Genomic DNA, 18,001 nt, shown 5'->3' with positions numbered 1-18,001 from the left:
CCAAAAAACATTTACAAAGAATATCAGGAAATAAAAAGAGCTCCGTGATGAATAGATGTTAATGCTGCACTGTGTTCAGATTAATGGACTGTTCACAGTGAATAAGCAGCAGGAGCCAGCAGACTGGCCCTAATGTCCAGAACAGCTGGCTCATAAAAGCTGGGAGGATGCAGGCAGCCGGGGCGGAAGCTTTCCTCTGCTCAGTAGCTTCCTGTTTTCAGGCACATGGCCTAAATGAAAGGAAACTGGCTGACCTCTTAAGATCAGCTCCGAACTTGCGGTCCAACAAACCCCGAGTGCTTAGAGATGATCTGTAGTCACCGCTGAACCTAAACAGCCTTTCTACAGGACACATCCATTGAAAGATGGGTTGATGTGGTGACATCTCAACACCCACGGTGCTAATAACTGCTGGTCACTCAATGAAGGCATGAGAAAGGCAAAAGAAGAGATGGCTCGCCATCTAGTGGTTAAATAAGTAAGCATATTCTATAGGGCTTTGGAGTTGACGTCACACCGCAATGCATTGTGGGAGCGCGGCGCCATCTTGGACCACGAATCAAACCAAACAGGCTGGCTGTGTCCCAATTCAGGGTCTGCACGCTTGAAGTACGCACACTACGCGTCCTACGTACGGTGCGTACTATAAGTACGAGAAGTGCGGAAGTGAGAGGCTTGTGAAATGGGACGGTCTAGCCTGCGTCGCGCTGTTCAGGTTGCCTAGCAACCATGATACTAACCGCGAGAAACGTTTCATACAGCTTTGTGTGACAGAAATGAAGGAGAAAAAAAATGTCTTGTTGGTCATTCATTTTTGTCATGACATCACTTTGATTAGTTGAGTATCTGAGGCTGAGACCACAGGACTGGAAATATATATATATATATCAGCTAGACAGCCAAAACTTTGTGTAACAATTGTATGTAAATATGTTTTTGAAAAATCAAAAAATATATTTTAGAAAATTAAAACCCGTTTTGTCCCTAATCTCAGGAATCACTGAAATACAAATTTATTTGTACAAGCTGTAAAAGTTTTTCCATTACTTTGAGTCTTTTAGGCCTTTTATTAGCAGGAAAAGTTGTAAAACATAGAGAAAAAGTTAAAAGTCCAAAGTCTATGCCTTCCTTAATAAATTGCAAAGCAATCAAGTGGGTCAGCTTGGAGTCTTTGCCGGGCTGATTCCAGCCATGGGCTTTATGTTTGGTATAGATGCACCTGCTCTAAATCCAAGAACTGTACCATTGTTTAGGCATTCTTGGACTTCTCTTTGCATCACAAGGTCTGCTGAATCTGTTGCTGCGTTTTACAAAGCCACCAGTTTTCATTTTCACAGGACAGTAGGCTTCCTAAACAGCAGCAGAAACAAAGTTCACATGGAAGTTTCTTTTATGTTCTCGGCATTAATCCCGTCGTGGCTCTCCGGCTGAACTTCAGGCCCCCCGGGCTCAGGCTTGTCCTCTTTGAGCTTTTTCACCTTACTGTCTTTGAGTATATCTGAGATGAGACGTTCATAAAACCACTCCATATCCTGAGGGTCCTCTGGCCAAGTGAGGTACTCTTTCCTCTGGACAAAAGCTCTGACTGCATTGCACTTCATCAGCTGGTAGTGAGCCACCTTTGGATGCAATGTAGGAGTTTTAAGTCAAAAACTGAAACATGTTTGGGATGAATTCAGTAAGAATCAACATCACCAGTTTTCTGCTTTGTGGAAAGCAAAAAAAAAAGTGGTAAATGGCCTGTATTTGTATAGCGCTTTACTTGGTCCCTGAGGACTCCAAAGCGCTTTACACGTTCAGTCATCCACCCATTCACACACTGGTGATGCTACACTGTAGCCAAAGCCGCCATGGGGCGCACTGGCAGAGGCGAGGTTAATTGAAATCTGCATGCAGTCCGACACCTACCAGGTTTGTACAGGACTTTCAGTTATCTGCTAACCTGTTGCCACACACAGTTCTCAGACCTAAAGCATGACTTTGGTTACTATTTAAATCTGCTGTAATTTATATTTTACATTGAAAACTGGTCACATAACCTTTATATGTGAGCGTGGCAGCTCGCACTGATTTACACACTCAGTGATATAAATCATCATTTAGTTGCAAAAAATATATTGTATTTCAACACGTTGGAAATTAGAGCTACAGCTTAGTGAACACTGAATAGATTTTACAGGTGACCAAAACTAACTCAGCTATTACAATAACGCTTTTTTACACGATAAAAACATACAAACACTTAGTGGATAATATATTACTGCTGTTGTTATGTTAACAGCTCATACTCACCTTCCCTACCACCAACATAATTAAGACATTCGTCAGTTCCTCCAGCATCCGGCCTTGGGCTAAAGTAAACGCTTCCAAGCACCAGCCATCTGCAAAGAGAAACTACTGTGGTAATTTTGCTCATGTTTAAATGATCTAATGAACTTACATTTTTTTAAAATAAGGAAGTATTTAACCCACATGCAATTATTTTACTGTAATGAAGAAAGTGAAAATAAAAGCCTTATTAGCTATGGCACTACTAAGCATGCTAGCAGTTTAAATTAAATGCAACACGTCTGTTGTTTTATATACAGGAAGAAGAGACAGCAGTGCTGATTCCATTCTATTTGTTTACAACATGAGTTACAATGACTAGGTGGTTAGCTTACCATCAGTACAACGTCAGCCATGTATACATTACAATAGATGGTTAGCTTAGCATTAATAATCATTCTTTCTGCTGATCCTCTCAGGGCTCGCCGTAGCAGATTGCCTACCTCCATCTTTCCCGAGCATCCTTCATGTTAAACCAGTATGGCTGGGCATCGTCACTGATTTCTATAACTGATTCGATTCAATCCCAGATTCTGTTTCATTCATTATTTCACTCATTTTTTGACTCAGACAGTCAGAAATACTATAATTATGATCATTTATCAATACACTGGAAGCAAAACTGCAGAATAAGAGGGACTTCATGACGAAACCTGCAGCTTCAGAATCTGTGAGACACCGCCTTTTGGCGGCGTGTCCACATATGGGTGGGTGGATGGCGGGTGAACGGGGGAAATCTGTGCTTTGTGCTTTACACCTTTTCCCGTTTACCTGCTCTTTAATCATTTGCATTTTTAACTGTTTGGCAGATGTTTAAATTGTTTTGAGAAGCTTTAACTTGAGCTTCTGGCGTTTCTGGCAAAATGCATTTATATTTAAAAATTGATTCAGGATTTAATGAGTCGATATCGCTTTAGTCAAACGAAATTCGATTTGAATCGGGAAGTCCATTTAATTATTACACTTATGTTTTAGGTGACACATATTTTTATATAAGAGAAAGGTTAACCGAGCAAATACAGAAATGCAGTTTTTAAATAATTTCATTTGTTAAAGCTAAAATCTTTTAAAAACCTATCCAAACCTGCCTGGCTCTATGCAGAAAAAGTGTCTGCCCCTAAATCTAATAATTGGTTGTACCACCTTTGGCTGCAGTCAAGCATTTGTGATAATTAGCAATGAGACTATTTTTTACACGGCTGTGGGGGAATTTTGTCCCACTCTTTTTTTCTAGAACTGTTTTAATTCAGCTACATTGTTGGGGGGTAGGGGTAGGGAACTCCAGGCTTCCTGCAGGTTTTAGATGTGTCCTTGATCCAACACAGCTGATTTAAATGTTAAACTATCTCCTCAACATGTCTTGAAGTTCTCCAGAGGCCTGGTAATGAACTAATGATTTGATTCAGGTGTGGAGACCCAGGGTGAGCTCTAAATCCTGCAGGACACCGGCCCTCGAGGACCAACGTTCCCTACCCCGTTGCAGGGTTTTCCTGCTGTAACGGCCTATTTAAGGGCATAGCAAAGCATCTTAATCAGAGTCCAGTACCTTTAAGGAAATCCTTAGAGACAATGCACAAAGTCTTCCTGCTGCTCCAGATGGCATCTCTGATGTTTGAAAGGTGATCCTCACCTGGCAGGAAGTCTCGGGCCTCGAAACAACAGTGAAAAAGATTCTCTTCTGAAAACTGGTTATCCAGCTTCTTTAGTAAAGCAGCCTCCACCCACCGGTAGTCCCTGTTGCTAAAACAGATAAACGCATCATACCTCATCTCATCCACAAGAGGCATCAGTTTGGGGCCCTTGAGAACCCTGCTGATGATCTTTTTGTAGATGATGAATATTTGTCCTCGGAGACGAGCGTAAATGATTCCAGTAAGAAGGACAATAATGATGAGTGAGGCAGAGAAAAGGAAGACAGCAAACTTTAGACCTTGGACTGCCTGTTCGGGATCCGTCTCACATGGTTCGATGATTGTGGAGTAATTCAGCAGAGGAAGGCCCTGGAAAGCAGCTGGAAACTCGCATCTTAAGTCTTCAATTGGGCTCAAAAACGTGACATTAGTCGTGTTCAGCCACTCCAGGAAGTTCCCCAGATTGCAGTCACAGTGAAAGCGAGTTGCTGACAGACTGAGAATGCTGAGAGACTGAAATGTCATAGGGTCGGGGGAGGCTAGGAAGTTGTTTGAAATATGGAGCCATTTCAGGCTGATGGGAAAAACATCTGGCTGCAAAAAGGTCAAGGCATTGTACGAAAGGTCCATCTCTATGATTGAGCTGAGACCCCTGAAGATCCCATTTGGGAGGGTCGCGAGTGAATTAAGGCTTATATTTAAACCGATCAGATTTTCAAGATGGTCAAACAAGTCGAGGCACTGCCCCTGTGCCCAAATTATCTGCAGGGAACTATCATGAAGATCTAGCACTTTCAAACTGTTATTAAGAGGTTCAAACACATAGTTTCGTTTGCACCACTTGATGATGTTGTCACCATAGAATAAAACCCGAAGTCTCGGGAAATAAGTTAAAATGAAAAATACATCCTCCATATTTGTTAATCTATTTTCTGAAATATCGACATGGATACTGTTCATGGCCAAGTCATCAATTCCATTGCGAGATTTCAACTTATTATCTCTCAAAAACAGATATTCTAAATTTGGTAGTGATGTAGGAAAACCCAGTTCTCGCAGTGAGTTTGATGCCAGATCTAAATACTGTAAGTTAGGGAGACCGCTGAATGCTTTGTATCCCAAAACACCAATGTGGTTTTGGGACAAGTCCAATATCCTAAGTTCTCTCAGATTGGTGAATGTGTGAGAATGTATTTGTCCTAAAAGGTTGGATGACAAGTTGAGTATTAGTAAATGATCCTGAAGACCATCAAAAGCATTTCTGTTAATCTGATTGATTCTGTTTAGTGAAATATCGATCTTCTTTGCATCTCTTAGATGACTGAACACGGCACTCTGCAAAGCAAATATGCGGTTGTTAGAGACATCCAAACTTTTCACTGCACTGTTTTTCAGGCCTTCAAATGTGTTTTTATCTGGATCTGGGAAGTTCTCATGTGAAAACCCTTTGCCCAAGATTCCAGAGTATTTAAGATGAGAAATCGGAGTCCCTTCTAATGCTTTGAAAAACTGCCTTGTTTCGTTCACATTTAGTCCACTGGAGGTTAAATCGAGAACATCGAAGGCTAGCTCTTTGAAAGGGTTCCCACAGTTTCCCCATTCATCATTGTGGAATAACTTGTTGGAGTCCAAGTTCAGGAGCTCAAACCTTTTACCCCTGAAACTTACAAGATCTTCTTCACATATGTTTTCGATCTTATTTAGTTTGAGTTTCAGCTGCGTGAACTTTCTGAATCTTGAAAAGAATGGACCTGGCCGCAGTCTCGTTATGTTGTTGAACGAGAGATCAAGGACTTCCAAGGACAAAAGTGGTTCCAGATAGCTTTCTGATAGTATGGAGTCTGTCAGACTACAATAATACAAAGACAGGTTTTGTAAATTGAACAGTCCTGCAAATGCCCTCGGCTGCAGTTTGAGGCCCAGATTAGAGCCGAGCATCAATTCTGTTAACTTTCTCTGCCCGAGGAAAGCGTTGTTCCATATGACGAGTGTTTGATCCTGACTTTCAAGATTTAATACTTGCAACTCCTTAAAGTCTCTGAGCGAGGTGCTGTTAATCTCACTGATGTGGTTACTCTGCAGATAGAGGTGGGTGATGTTGTGGGGCAGAGCAGGAACCCAGTAGTGGTTCTGAAAGCCACACCAGGCTCTTTGTCCCCTCAAACGGCATGTTTGGTAGGATACTGTTACCTGCAGATGGGAGGGTTACATAACAAAAATCAAGCGATGAAGTCAGCAAAATTACATGTGAAATTATTTAGTAAGAAAAAAAAATCAAAGTCAAAGCTTCATTTTCATGATTAGTAGCCCCCCCAAAAGCCCCCCCAAATGTCTTTATGTATAACTTCCATGTAGGGCTGCCACAACCGATTATTTGGATTGTCGACTAGTCACCGATTATTTTTGCGATTAATCGACTAATCAGATCATCATCCACTGGACGTAAAACGTACAGCTTATTGCACCATCAGCATCTGCTCTTATATAACTATCATTAGCTTGCAGCTTCAAGTGTTTAAAGCTAAAAATAAAGATAAGATGATAGTTTATTAAATTTTAATGAAATCTACAGATTGTTTAGGTGAAGTTTAATAAACTCAGCCGTCTGCTCTTTGCTACCTAAAATATAACACACTGTAAAATGTAATTAGTTCACAGAACTCAAAATAAGTAAATTCGTTGCCTCAAAAAAATAGAGTAAAGTTTTACTTAAGATGACTAAGTTAAGGCAACTTATTCACTTAGAGTACAGAGTAAATACCTATGTAGTTTCCAGAACTCAAAAAAATATGCAAACTCGTTGCCTCAAAAAAACTAAGTAAAGCTTACTTAAGATGACTGTTAGGACAACTTATTCATCGCAAGTCTGCAGTATTAAGAATAACTTGATATTTCTGACTGTACAATACAAATTGTTTACCTACTGACAAACATTTCAAGTTCAACTAAATGAAAAAACTGTGTGGTAACCTGAATATGACTAAAAATAATTAGCAACACTTTTTGTAATGATGTTAAAATCAGCCCAACTTTTATTTTCAAACACAACAAAGTATAACAGCCAACATACTGGACACTGTTCTGCTGAACAACAAACAATTATATTGCCATCACTGTTATAATCTTACAATGAAACAAAGTCTCAGATGTAATTATTCTGAAAATAAGTTTAGGCCTACCACAACTTTGTTTTGTACTTACTTATATAATCAAAATAAAATATTTGTTGTTCTGTCACAAGTGCCGTCTCTGATTTAAGTAACGCGTTACAGTAACTACGTTATTACTGTGGTAATGAGCACGGTAACTAGTTATTATGCCAAAACCAGGAACGCATTAGTCGTTACTGGGATTTAGATAGGCTCGTTACTTGTTACTTCGTGTGTGGTGGCTATCGCGGAGCTTCCACAGATTCAGTAACATTAGCAAGTGTTGGAGGCAGCAGGTGGAGGAAGGAAAGGGGACGCAGAAGGAAGAGAGACCCGAGGCGACCACCGGTCCAAGTGTGAACTGAACTCCAGGTAAGAAGTTATGACCTGCAGTCTCTCTGGGTCAGATATAAACCAGGTTTAGGTGGAGTTTATTTTCATTATTCTGACTTTTTCCGTACACCGTGCTAGCTAGCATGACGGAGTTTCTATACAGCTGGGTGGGTGCTATGTTACTGATGTTGAACTTTATTTTGTTCATAAGTTATTAGAGTTGCCAACCGTCCCGTCTGGTATTCAGAGAAAATATTACGCGTTTCTTATTGAGGTGAAAAGGAACAGTTTGTCCCGTAATTCAGCTACAATGAAAAAGACACAAAGCTGGAGTTACTCTGTGTCTTTGCTGCACAGCTGCCTCTTCTTCTCTCATTCTCCCCCCCTGCCTCTCCTGTTTCTACTTCAATCATGAAACTGATCAATGATCAGCTGATCGTCTCTCTTGTTTGTTTATCGCCCACTTTGCGCCAGAAAGAGGAAACCAGCGGATGTCGCGCTAAACAACAGCAGCACGTTTAAGCTTGATCAGCTGTTGTTATAATTTATTTCATATTAATTTCTAGTATCAGCTGATGTTTGCTGGAGCCACAGCTGTAAAGCTGCTGGTCATGATATGGTTTGTATATCTGGTGAGAGGGAAACATGAAGATGAAACCAGGTGATGGAGAAACAGGTTTACCTTTTAGGTGACATGGATGAGCTGAAGTTATGAACTGTTTCTGAGAGACAAATAACACCAGGATCCTTTTCTAAGCAGCTGACAGCTGGTAACTGTGCAGGGGCGGGTCTAGCAAAGTGTTGCCAGGGGGGCAGGTAGGGCATTAACAGGGAGAGGGGGGCACAAAGAAATACTTTTCTTTCTTATTCTCGTTTAAAATATCTCACTTTTAATAAATAATTATCTGAATCTTACAACAAACGATTGATAGATTGATGCATATATACCATCAGAACAGTGAACATCACTGTCACAACAGCGTTTGTTTTCATTCAAAGGCTTTATGATTTTTCCTATAATGGCGGCCGGTCTGTAGTCAAAATGCTCGGGACGATTTTCTGTCCCAGTCCAGCCCTGTATGCAGCTCATCTGCAGTCTGGTGTTACCTACATCTTCCTATTCAGAAGGCAGAATTTCCGAGTTCTGAGTACAATCGAAAGCACCACGACTGCAGTTTTTGTGTTGGATGTAAAAGGCGCACATGATGCTGTGACGTAGGCTAGAATCATGGCGGCGGTCAACGATGGCCCAGGCGTGGGATTTCTCTCGTGGAAATATGCACATTATCTTTTCCTTTGGTAGGTGGCACAGTGCACTGTGGCAAGTAAGCAAGCTAGAAGACTGGCAAAGTTATGGAAGCAGCACATTAACAAGAGAATTCTGAGTAAAACCAAAGTTACTTTCCCTAGTAACTAGTTACTTTGAAAGTAACGAGTAACTTGAAGTAACTGAGTTACTTTTGATAGAAGTAACTAGTAATGTAACTAAGTTACTAATTTAAAGTAACTTACCCAACACTGTTTATATGTACCGGTAACATAATGTTTCTTATGATTCAACTGTGGAATTTAACTTAATTCTTTAGAAGGAAAAGCTGTATTACTTTATTCTCAAGTATAAAGCCAACCTAGATGTTAACCATTTAACAGGCCACTAATCTGTATTATAGCTTTCACAACAAAACTTGTTTTTAAACACATTTTTAACAAAACAAATACTATTGTTATTATTATTATTTAAAATGTAATAAAACAGAAAAGTGGTTAAATATAAAAGCAAATCAAATCACTTTTTATTGTCACATCACATGTGCAGGTACATTGGTACAGCACATGTGAGTGAAATTCTTGTGTGCGAGCTTCACAAGCAACAGAGTTGTGCAAAATACAATAATGTAAACAAGCAAAATACAAGAATGGCTACATCTGAAACTAATAAATATATGTACAATATATAATAGTATATGCATTTCTGGATGTGTATACTAAATATTTTTCTACGTGTGTGTGTGTGTGTGTGTGTGTGTGTGTGTGTGTGTGTGTGTGTGTACACATGTTTTACAAATTAAATAGAGTAAACAATAAATAAAATATATAAAATATATAAAATAAAATATACAGAGTGAGACATGTGCAAAACAGTGGCATTACTGTACAGTATGGAGTGCATAATGTTAAAGTTCCAGTAGCAGTTTGCTTATGTTGTTAAACAAAGGCTAGATTTGACATTAATAGATGCCACAGATGTTCAAAAGCTGCCACAAAGTATGAAAAAAAAAACAAATGGACGTCTCCGAAAACGTCTGAGCATTTTTGCAAATATGTGATGTCTTGAGAAATCGAGCAGATACTTGAACTTTACACAGCTACATTCTCACCTGAAAATATCTTAAAAGTCTATTTTGTGACCCAGAAAAAGTTGTTTTTTAGCCGTGCTCCTCCGCCATTGCAGCGCTTACAAGTACGCACAGACTCCGACAACTGTGGCCGACAAATGCGATCCTCCTTTTCCCCAGATTAAACTTTCTGGGTCACAAAATAACCTTTTAAGATATTTTCAGGCGAGAATGTAGCTGTGTAAAGCTCAAATATCTACTTAATTTATAAAAATATCACATATTTGCAAAAGTGCTTCCACGTTTTCGGAGAGCTCTGTTATCCACCAGCGCGATAGCTGACCGGGAGGTCAAGGCTCGATAGAGTCCACGAGCACAGCTAACTGCCGGCATATCGTTTTCAACCTTGCAGTCTTTTGCTAGTCATGTTAAACATGATATATATATATAATTAGTTAGTTAGTTAGTTAGTTATGGGTATGGATTGAAAATACCCCCCACACTAACAGCTGAATAAGAGTAAACATTTACTCACCAAGTCAGTGTATCAGGCAAAGATCCACAGCAATGACAACAATAATATCTTGAGCTGAAGCTTCTCCAGGTTTGCTCAACATATTCCATAACAAATGCACCATGAACATGCGGACTGATCCGTGCTAGGGAGGAGGACGGTAGTGATGTGGCATTTTCAAACCACATCTTTCATCCTTCCGCACTGAGAAGCAAAACTTCCAGCTGACTTAGTTTTTCTAAGTTAAGACAACTCAAATAAATTGAGTTTATCAGCATTTTTATGAATGAATGCTATGAATAGATATGAGCACGTTAGCATATGCTGCTTCCGGTGCGGAAACTCCTGTGGGGAGCTTTGTTTCCGGTGTCCTATTCGCGCCTGGTTTACGGTCCAAGTTAGATTAGATTAGATTAGATTAGATAGAACTTTATTAATCCCTCGGGTGGGTTCCTCTGGGAAATTCGATTTCCAAAAAAGCACAGCACCGACAGAAGTTACAGAGTTATACACACACACATATATATAAATACAGAGACAATATAAATAAAATATACGAAGGGGATAAATAGAATAAATAGGAATAAAAATAAAAATACAAGTGAATTGCACATTTCAAGTATTGAGTCTATTGCACCGTTGACTATTTACAAAAGTATTGCACAAAAGGTATTGCACAGTGAGGTGAAGAGGCACTACAGCTTAGTTGTTCCCTCCTTTGTCCTCCTGTTTCCCCTCCCTCTCCCCTCCAGAGAGGAGTTAAACAGTCTGATGGCATGTGGGACAAAGGAGTTTTTAAGTCTGTTAGTTCTTGTCTTTGGGAGAAGCAACCTGTCACTGAACAGACTCTTCTGGTTGTTAATGGCCGTGTGCAGAGGATGCCCGGCATTGTCCATAATGTCCATCAGTTTCTTTAATGTCCTTTTCTCTGCCACTGTCACCAGAGTGTCCAGCTTCATGCCGACCACAGAGCTAGCCCTCCTGATCAGTTTCTCCAGCCTGGATGAGTCCTTCTTTGCTGTGCTGCTCCCCCAAGTTAAGCAAATGATTGAATCAAGCGGCGATTTACATTTCTATAGATGTCTTGGGCATTTATCCAATATACAGTGGGGCAAAAAAGTATTTAGTCAGCCACCGATTGTGCAAGTTCCCCCACCTAAAATGATGACAGAGGTCAGTAATTTGCACCAGAGGTACACTTCAACTGTGAGAGACAGAATGTGAAAAAAAAATCCATGAATCCACATGGTAGGATTTGTGAAGAATTTATTCGTAAATCAGGGTGGAAAATAAGTATTTGGTCAATAACAAAAATACAACTCAATACTTTGTAACATAACCTTTGTTGGCAATAACAGAGGTCAAACGTTTACTATAGGTCTTTACCAGGTTTGCACACACAGTAGCTGGTATTTTGGCCCATTCCTCCATGCAGATCTTCTCGAGAGCAGTGATGTTTTGGGGCTGTCGCCGAGCAACACGGACTTTCAACTCCCGCCACAGATTTTCTATGGGGTTGAGGTCTGGAGACTGGCTAGGCCACTCCAGGACTTTCAAATGCTTCTTACGGAGCCACTCCTTTGTTGCCCGGGCGGTGTGTTTTGGATCATTGTCATGTTGGAAGACCCAGCCTCGTTTCATCTTCAAAGTTCTCACTGATGGAAGGAGGTTTTGGCTCAAAATCTCACGATACATGGCCCCATTCATTCTGTCCTTAACACGGATCAGTCGTCCTGTCCCCTTGGCAGAAAAACAGCCCCATAGCATGATGTTTCCACCCCCATGCTTCACAGTAGGTATGGTGTTCTTGGGATGCAACTCAGTATTCTTCTTCCTCCAAACACGACGAGTTGAGTTTATACCAAAAAGTTCTACTTTGGTTTCATCTGACCACATGACATTCTCCCAATCCTCTGCTGTATCATCCATGTGCTCTCTGGCAAACTTCAGACGGGCCTGGACATGCACTGGCTTCAGCAGCGGAACACGTCTGGCACTGCGGGATTTGATTCCCTGCCGTTGTAGTGTGTTACTGATGGTGACCTTTGTTACTTTGGTCCCAGCTCTCTGCAGGTCATTCACCAGGTCCCCCCGTGTGGTTCTGGGATCTTTGCTCACCGTTCTCATGATCATTTTGACCCCACGGGATGAGATCTTGCGTGGAGCCCCAGATCGAGGGAGATTATCAGTGGTCTTGTATGTCTTCCATTTTCTGATGATTGCTCCCACAGTTGATTTTTTCACACCAAGCTGCTTGCCTATTGTAGATTCACTCTTCCCAGTCTGGTGCAGGTCTACAATACTTTTCCTGGTGTCCTTCGAAAGCTCTTTGGTCTTGGCCATGGCGGAGTTTGGAGTCTGACTGTTTGAGGCTGTGGACAGGTGTCTTTTGTACAGATGATGAGTTCAAACAGGTGCCAGTCATACAGGTAACGAGTGGGGGACAGAAAAGCTTCTTACAGAAGACGTTACAGGTCTGTGAGAGCCAGAGATTTTCCTTGTTTGAGGTGACCAAATACTTATTTTCCACCCTAATTTAGGAATAAATTCTTTACAAATCCTACCATGTGGATTCATGGATTTTTTTTCCACATTCTGTCTCTCACAGTTGAAGTGTACCTCTGGTGCAAATTACTGACCTCTGTCATCATTTTAAGTGGGGGAACTTGCACAATCGGTGGCTGACTAAATACTTTTTTGCCCCACTGTATCTGTAAATGATGTTCATCGACTTGTCGATATTTTTTCCACGCGCCTCAGAGCAAAAGAGAAAAGGGATTCAAATGTTATATTTCTCAGCTGTCCCTCGTTTATCGCGGGTGTTATGTTCTAAAAACAACCAGCGAGAGGTGAAATCAAGTAGCCAATTTTATTTTTTGACGATGCAAAACGTTTCGTGGACATACAGTACTGCAGTCACACTGCTAGCGATCGATGCAGCGATTCTGTACTGTACAGGAGAGACGTCACGGAGGAGATCGTCTGCAGCGATCAGGACGCAGGACACAATGTGACGTAAAAATAAGCAAACTTGCACTAAAAAATCTGCGAAACAGCGAGGTGAAAGGTGAACCGCGTTATAGCGAGGGACCGCTGTAATTTTGAAGGTAAGTCACAACATACCCTTTGTACATACTAATGTATAGAAACCGTTACCAGCAATCATTCATTTTTTGTGTGGCTTTTTTCACGGTTTGTTAACATGCTGTGTAGGTGTGTACTTGACAAGCTGATATCGACATAACGGGGAAACATCTGGTTTGACTATTCGTCACCTGTAGTTTGAATGCTGAACATTTGCCTGTTTAAATCATAAGACCAGTCACTATACAGAGATGTGTTTCTGAATGTGGACGATGTGTCTTCTGCTGCAGTGATGCAGCTCTGCTTGTGTTGAGTGATGTAAACAACTGATCGATCTAAACGCTTTAAACGTCAAAATTGATCATTAGATTTTTTATGACACAGCAGCGGTGAGCGTTCCCACCTTCTGCTCTTTGTAACTTAACGCGATCTTTCCGTTTTCGAGTTTTGGCACATGGAGTATATCTTCACAGTAGCGATTGACCACAAAGTAAAGCTACTGGAAATGTACTACCCCACATCCGGTCTCAAACCAGGAAGTTAGCATTTTCTCGTGCACAGGGTCTGTCACTACCCGATCCGTACCGGAAACCCGATCGGTACCCCGCATGTGCAAATCTTACGTCACTTCCTCTCTTTGCCAACATTGCGACATTCAATATATTTGACTGATACGGTTAGCGCCCAGTTAGCTCCTAGCATTTCTCAACAGCTCTGCCTCCTTTTCGACTGCCCGGGACATTTAAACAATGGATAATCCGTTTACAAAGAAATTCATGCTTTTCTCCTCAACAGAGAGCGTCCCCCGATTGAGCAACAGCGCCGTAAAATAAGAAGAATGGCGCCTAATTACAGAGTTAATAATACAGACTTTGTAATATCTCACGTGTAGATTCATCAGCCAGATTAAGTGTTTACTGACAATTGACAGTGATAGCGCACATCATCATCACTATTCCAACAATCCTCTCCTCACAGACAAGCATAAACACACTCAACTATCACTAAATCAAATTTAACACACGTTTGTAATGACGATAATTCAGTTTATAATAGGGTTTATTCGGTCGGTCAGCAGGTGGCGGTATCCTCGTACACTGGGGAGTAAACTGCCATTAAACGAACAGAAGAAGAAGAAAACATCTACACATGCGCGGTACGGATCGGGTAGACCCGATTTGTACGGTCAGACTTTACACATGCGCAGTAAGGATCGGAGAGTCCTGATCCGTAACTTTCTTTTTATTTTTCGTTTTTGTCTACATTGTACTGAAATGCTTCATTATTGCAAACATTTTAAGATATACTTGTTATTCTTAACATCTTAACAGATACTCTGACCCATAACTATCGTAAAACGCTACGACCGGAAGTAGAAACCTTTCGCGCATGCGGGGTACCGATCGGGTTTCCGGTACGGATCGGGTAGTGACAGGGTCTATTCTGGGACAGAGCTACTTCTTCTTCGGGGTTTAACGGCAGCTGGCATCCTTGTACATGCAGTGCTGCCATCTTCTGTTTCAGTCCGTTATTACACTCTTAAATCCTGCTACTTATTCCTGCGTCTTTTGGGATCTTACAAAGCTTCAAACGACGCATCGACTATTAAATCAGTCGTCGACGATTTTGATAGTCAACTAATCGTGGCAGCCCTACTTCCATGGAAGCAGACTTACCTGGTCTTCAGCAACAGTTATCCAGGCCCTCTGAAAGTCTGATAGTGTTTCTCTGGCTACTGTTTCACTCATTTTCAGTATGATACTTACACCTTTACATGTTTGTTTTTGTCATTTGTAACGCCACTTAACACTGGCCTAAAGACAAAAAGGTGCCTAACCCAAGGGCTGAACATGTGTCTTCTCTATTTAGCAAAGAACCCATTTGAAATTGTATTTTAGGCACTTTTATACCAGCAACCTGTAGCAAACACATCATTTGTTCCAATTTCTGAAGTTAAATGCACCAAAAATGCCAAAGTAACAGGTTTGACTAGCAAAAAAATATTATTTTCCCATCATGGTTGACAGTGTGTCCTGCACAAACTTGACAAATGAAGGGGAAAAGAAGAAATCCCACTTCAAAATTCCCACAATGACCTGACAGAACCTGAGACATGCATCTGAGCCTTCAGTTGACCCATCTACTGTTCACTGAAGCCTCATCAGAAATGGTCTCAGTGGAAAGGTCAGATTTTAGACCCACCATGAATTTGGATAGTGAACGGTGTCCATTTTCTGCATGACAGTTATCCCAAACACACTGCTAGTGCCAATGCAGAAAAGCATACATGGATAGAAAAACACAGCAGAACACCATCAGTCATGGTTGACCTCCCCAGAGCTCAGACCTCAACATTGTTGAAGCAATGTGGGATGATCTTGTCAGAGAAGAGAACAAAAGAAGAAACATCCAAAGAAAAGTTTTGAATGTCATTCAAGAAGCCTGGAGAACTGTTCCTGAAGACTGCTTAAAAAATCCAAAACGACTAACTTAATAGATGAATGGATTTGAGATTAGTCATTATATTCTGTGGTCCTGTTATGTTTGAAACCAATCAGCTGAATGAAGTCAGTATTATAAACGTACCTTTAGGCACAAACCAGTGCAAATCAACTGAAGGACCAACATCCACATTCTGTCCTCAATCTGTACAGACACAAACAGCAAAGCTTTGATTAGGTAATCGTGTTTCATTGTTGTAGCTGAACAAATATGTGAAATATTCAATAAAGTGAGAACATAAACACGCAGGTTGATGGTTCACTCGCACAAGTGTTTAACACAGCAATTCATATCTGATGTCAACTCGGACTACAAAGCTCCTTTGACTAGCTGGCGTGTTTGCCTGAGCTAATATGGACCGGACAGCAGAATGTGTCATATTGCAGTGATTGATCCTGGTGCTACACCTGCCACTCCCGATATAAGTTCATTATATTAACGTTTGTGCCTGTCAAATGTTTAAACCTTTAGTTTTAGTTTTTTTCTGTCTCAATTCAGTCCAAAAGTTGCCTTTATCTATCGCTGGGAGTAGATTTTTGTTCAAGTTAAGTACAACAGAGCCTGTGAAACCTGGCTGAAACATTTGAGCCCTAAAGAAAAAATGGGCCTGGTAGTTTCTGTACAGCCATTCCTGTAACTGTGAAAGTTCCCAGAAGCAAAGCACACAAAAGGTCCCAGTGCAGTGTCCCACCAGAAGAGGAACCGAAGAAGGTGCCAAAAGGCAGGGACAGCACAAAAACTGCTGTGCATCCAGTTTAGTTACCTACTAACTTAGTTGTGGTGAAACCCAGCTAACAGTTACTGGCTGCACCCAGTGCTAGCTAGACTCAGCAACGTGTTTATTCCTCAGCCCTGCATTAGAATCTGCAAACCCTTCAGACACACAGGGGTTTGCGACTTAACGAAAGCACTGTGGTATATTGTAATAAGCAGCAGCTATTACTACCTCCCACCAGTAGGTGGTACTGGGGTATTGTATGTGATTGAAAGCGAGCTGAGTAAAAGACCTGACCTCCACCATAGCCTCGTCTCAGTCCTCTGTGCTTGATCTAAAGTTGACTTTGACCGCAACCCACGTTAAACCAGCAGTTGGAACAACACTGCATAAAGTTACAACAAGCACAATAAATAATAAGAATCAACAACTCTTAATTTGTTCTGTCCATACGTTAGAAGTTCATTATACACTAAATCATTTCTGTGCATGAAAGATAACCTTGCAGTTGCGTTAAGGTGAAAACATGGTAGGAGTTTGAACATCAGCGTAATCCTGTGCACAAATACCAAGTTTGGAAATATTTAACCCCCTGGTGACGCCCCTGGGTTTAGCGAGGTGGCAAGCACGAACGAGATTTGACATTTTGTTTGTTGATAATAAAGCTGTAGTCTGTAAAATTTCAGTATCTTCATTTCAGCACAGCCTACTAAAGGTTTGAACCTTTTACGTTGCATTACTTGTTAGCCGTTTCCTGCCGTTTGCCTGCAGGTGAATCACTTCGGAGTTGTTGTCGGTTTGTTTACAGTCCGAGCTCTCATTACACTGACGGGCTTATTGAACAGTACGACTATTTTTTAACAACGTTGTCTGGTTGATTCCGAGTCGGAAACACAAACACACTTTTTAACCTTCTCCTTAGACGGTCGGGGAGGCGGGCGAGGCGGTACCGAGCTTTCTCCTCACAAATTAGCTGATAATAAAGTGAAAATCTTACCTGTACCGGACGAAGCGACAAACCCGTTCAAACCTGCACCACCTCGCTCTGTCTGGACTGAGAGTTGATCTTCTCCAGTCTGACAAAACGACAATTTCGCAATTTCCCAAGTGAACAAATCTCTCCTTCCTTTGTAAACTTTGCCTTCTTTTACGCAACACTGTTATGCTCTGTTCTGGTTATATTAGTATGTAACATGTATGTATTTAAATATAAAAGGCTACTGATCACACTTACTGTGAAAAATCTCAGTCAGTTTATGTTAAAATTTATGTCATTTTGAATGCAGAAAAGTACCACCAGAGGACCACCCGAGCCCCGTCAAAGCTACCAAGCAGAGTGTCTGCCATACTGTAATATTGGCTTTCCTTCTCCTTTATTTACATCCTTGTCTGCCCACTCATGATACAGC

The 18,001-nt window shown here is 41.1% G+C and overlaps 1 protein-coding gene across 2 annotated transcripts; it reads right to left on the bottom strand.

The window, feature by feature from the left end:
• Positions 1 to 1,047: 1,047 nt before the first annotated feature.
• LOC309688549 (toll-like receptor 5) lies at positions 1,048 to 18,001 on the bottom strand. Of its 2 annotated transcripts, XR_014271115.1 has the most exons (7): positions 17,827 to 18,001; positions 17,590 to 17,668; positions 15,962 to 16,021; positions 4,093 to 6,149; positions 3,875 to 3,977; positions 2,293 to 2,381; positions 1,507 to 1,619 (listed from the first exon to the last, which is right to left on the bottom strand). XR_014271115.1 is itself a non-coding variant. In XM_082504346.1 (6 exons), the coding sequence occupies exons 3-6, from the start codon at positions 16,007 to 16,009 to the stop codon at positions 1,374 to 1,376; spliced, it is 2,658 nt and encodes an 885-aa protein (XP_082360472.1). In that variant the 5' UTR covers positions 16,010 to 16,021; positions 17,590 to 17,668; positions 17,827 to 17,998; the 3' UTR covers positions 1,048 to 1,373. The 2 variants fall into 2 exon arrangements, 1 of the variants encoding a protein (XP_082360472.1); XM_082504346.1 differs by having other exon boundaries at positions 1,048 to 1,619; positions 3,875 to 6,149; positions 17,827 to 17,998.

This window comes from Aulonocara stuartgranti, assembly GCF_965226115.1.
Source record: "Aulonocara stuartgranti genome assembly, chromosome: 15".
NCBI lineage: Eukaryota > Metazoa > Chordata > Actinopteri > Cichliformes > Cichlidae > Aulonocara > Aulonocara stuartgranti.
The sequence above is the reverse complement of the archived record's forward strand: the minus strand, read 5'-3'. Positions and strand labels throughout refer to the sequence as shown.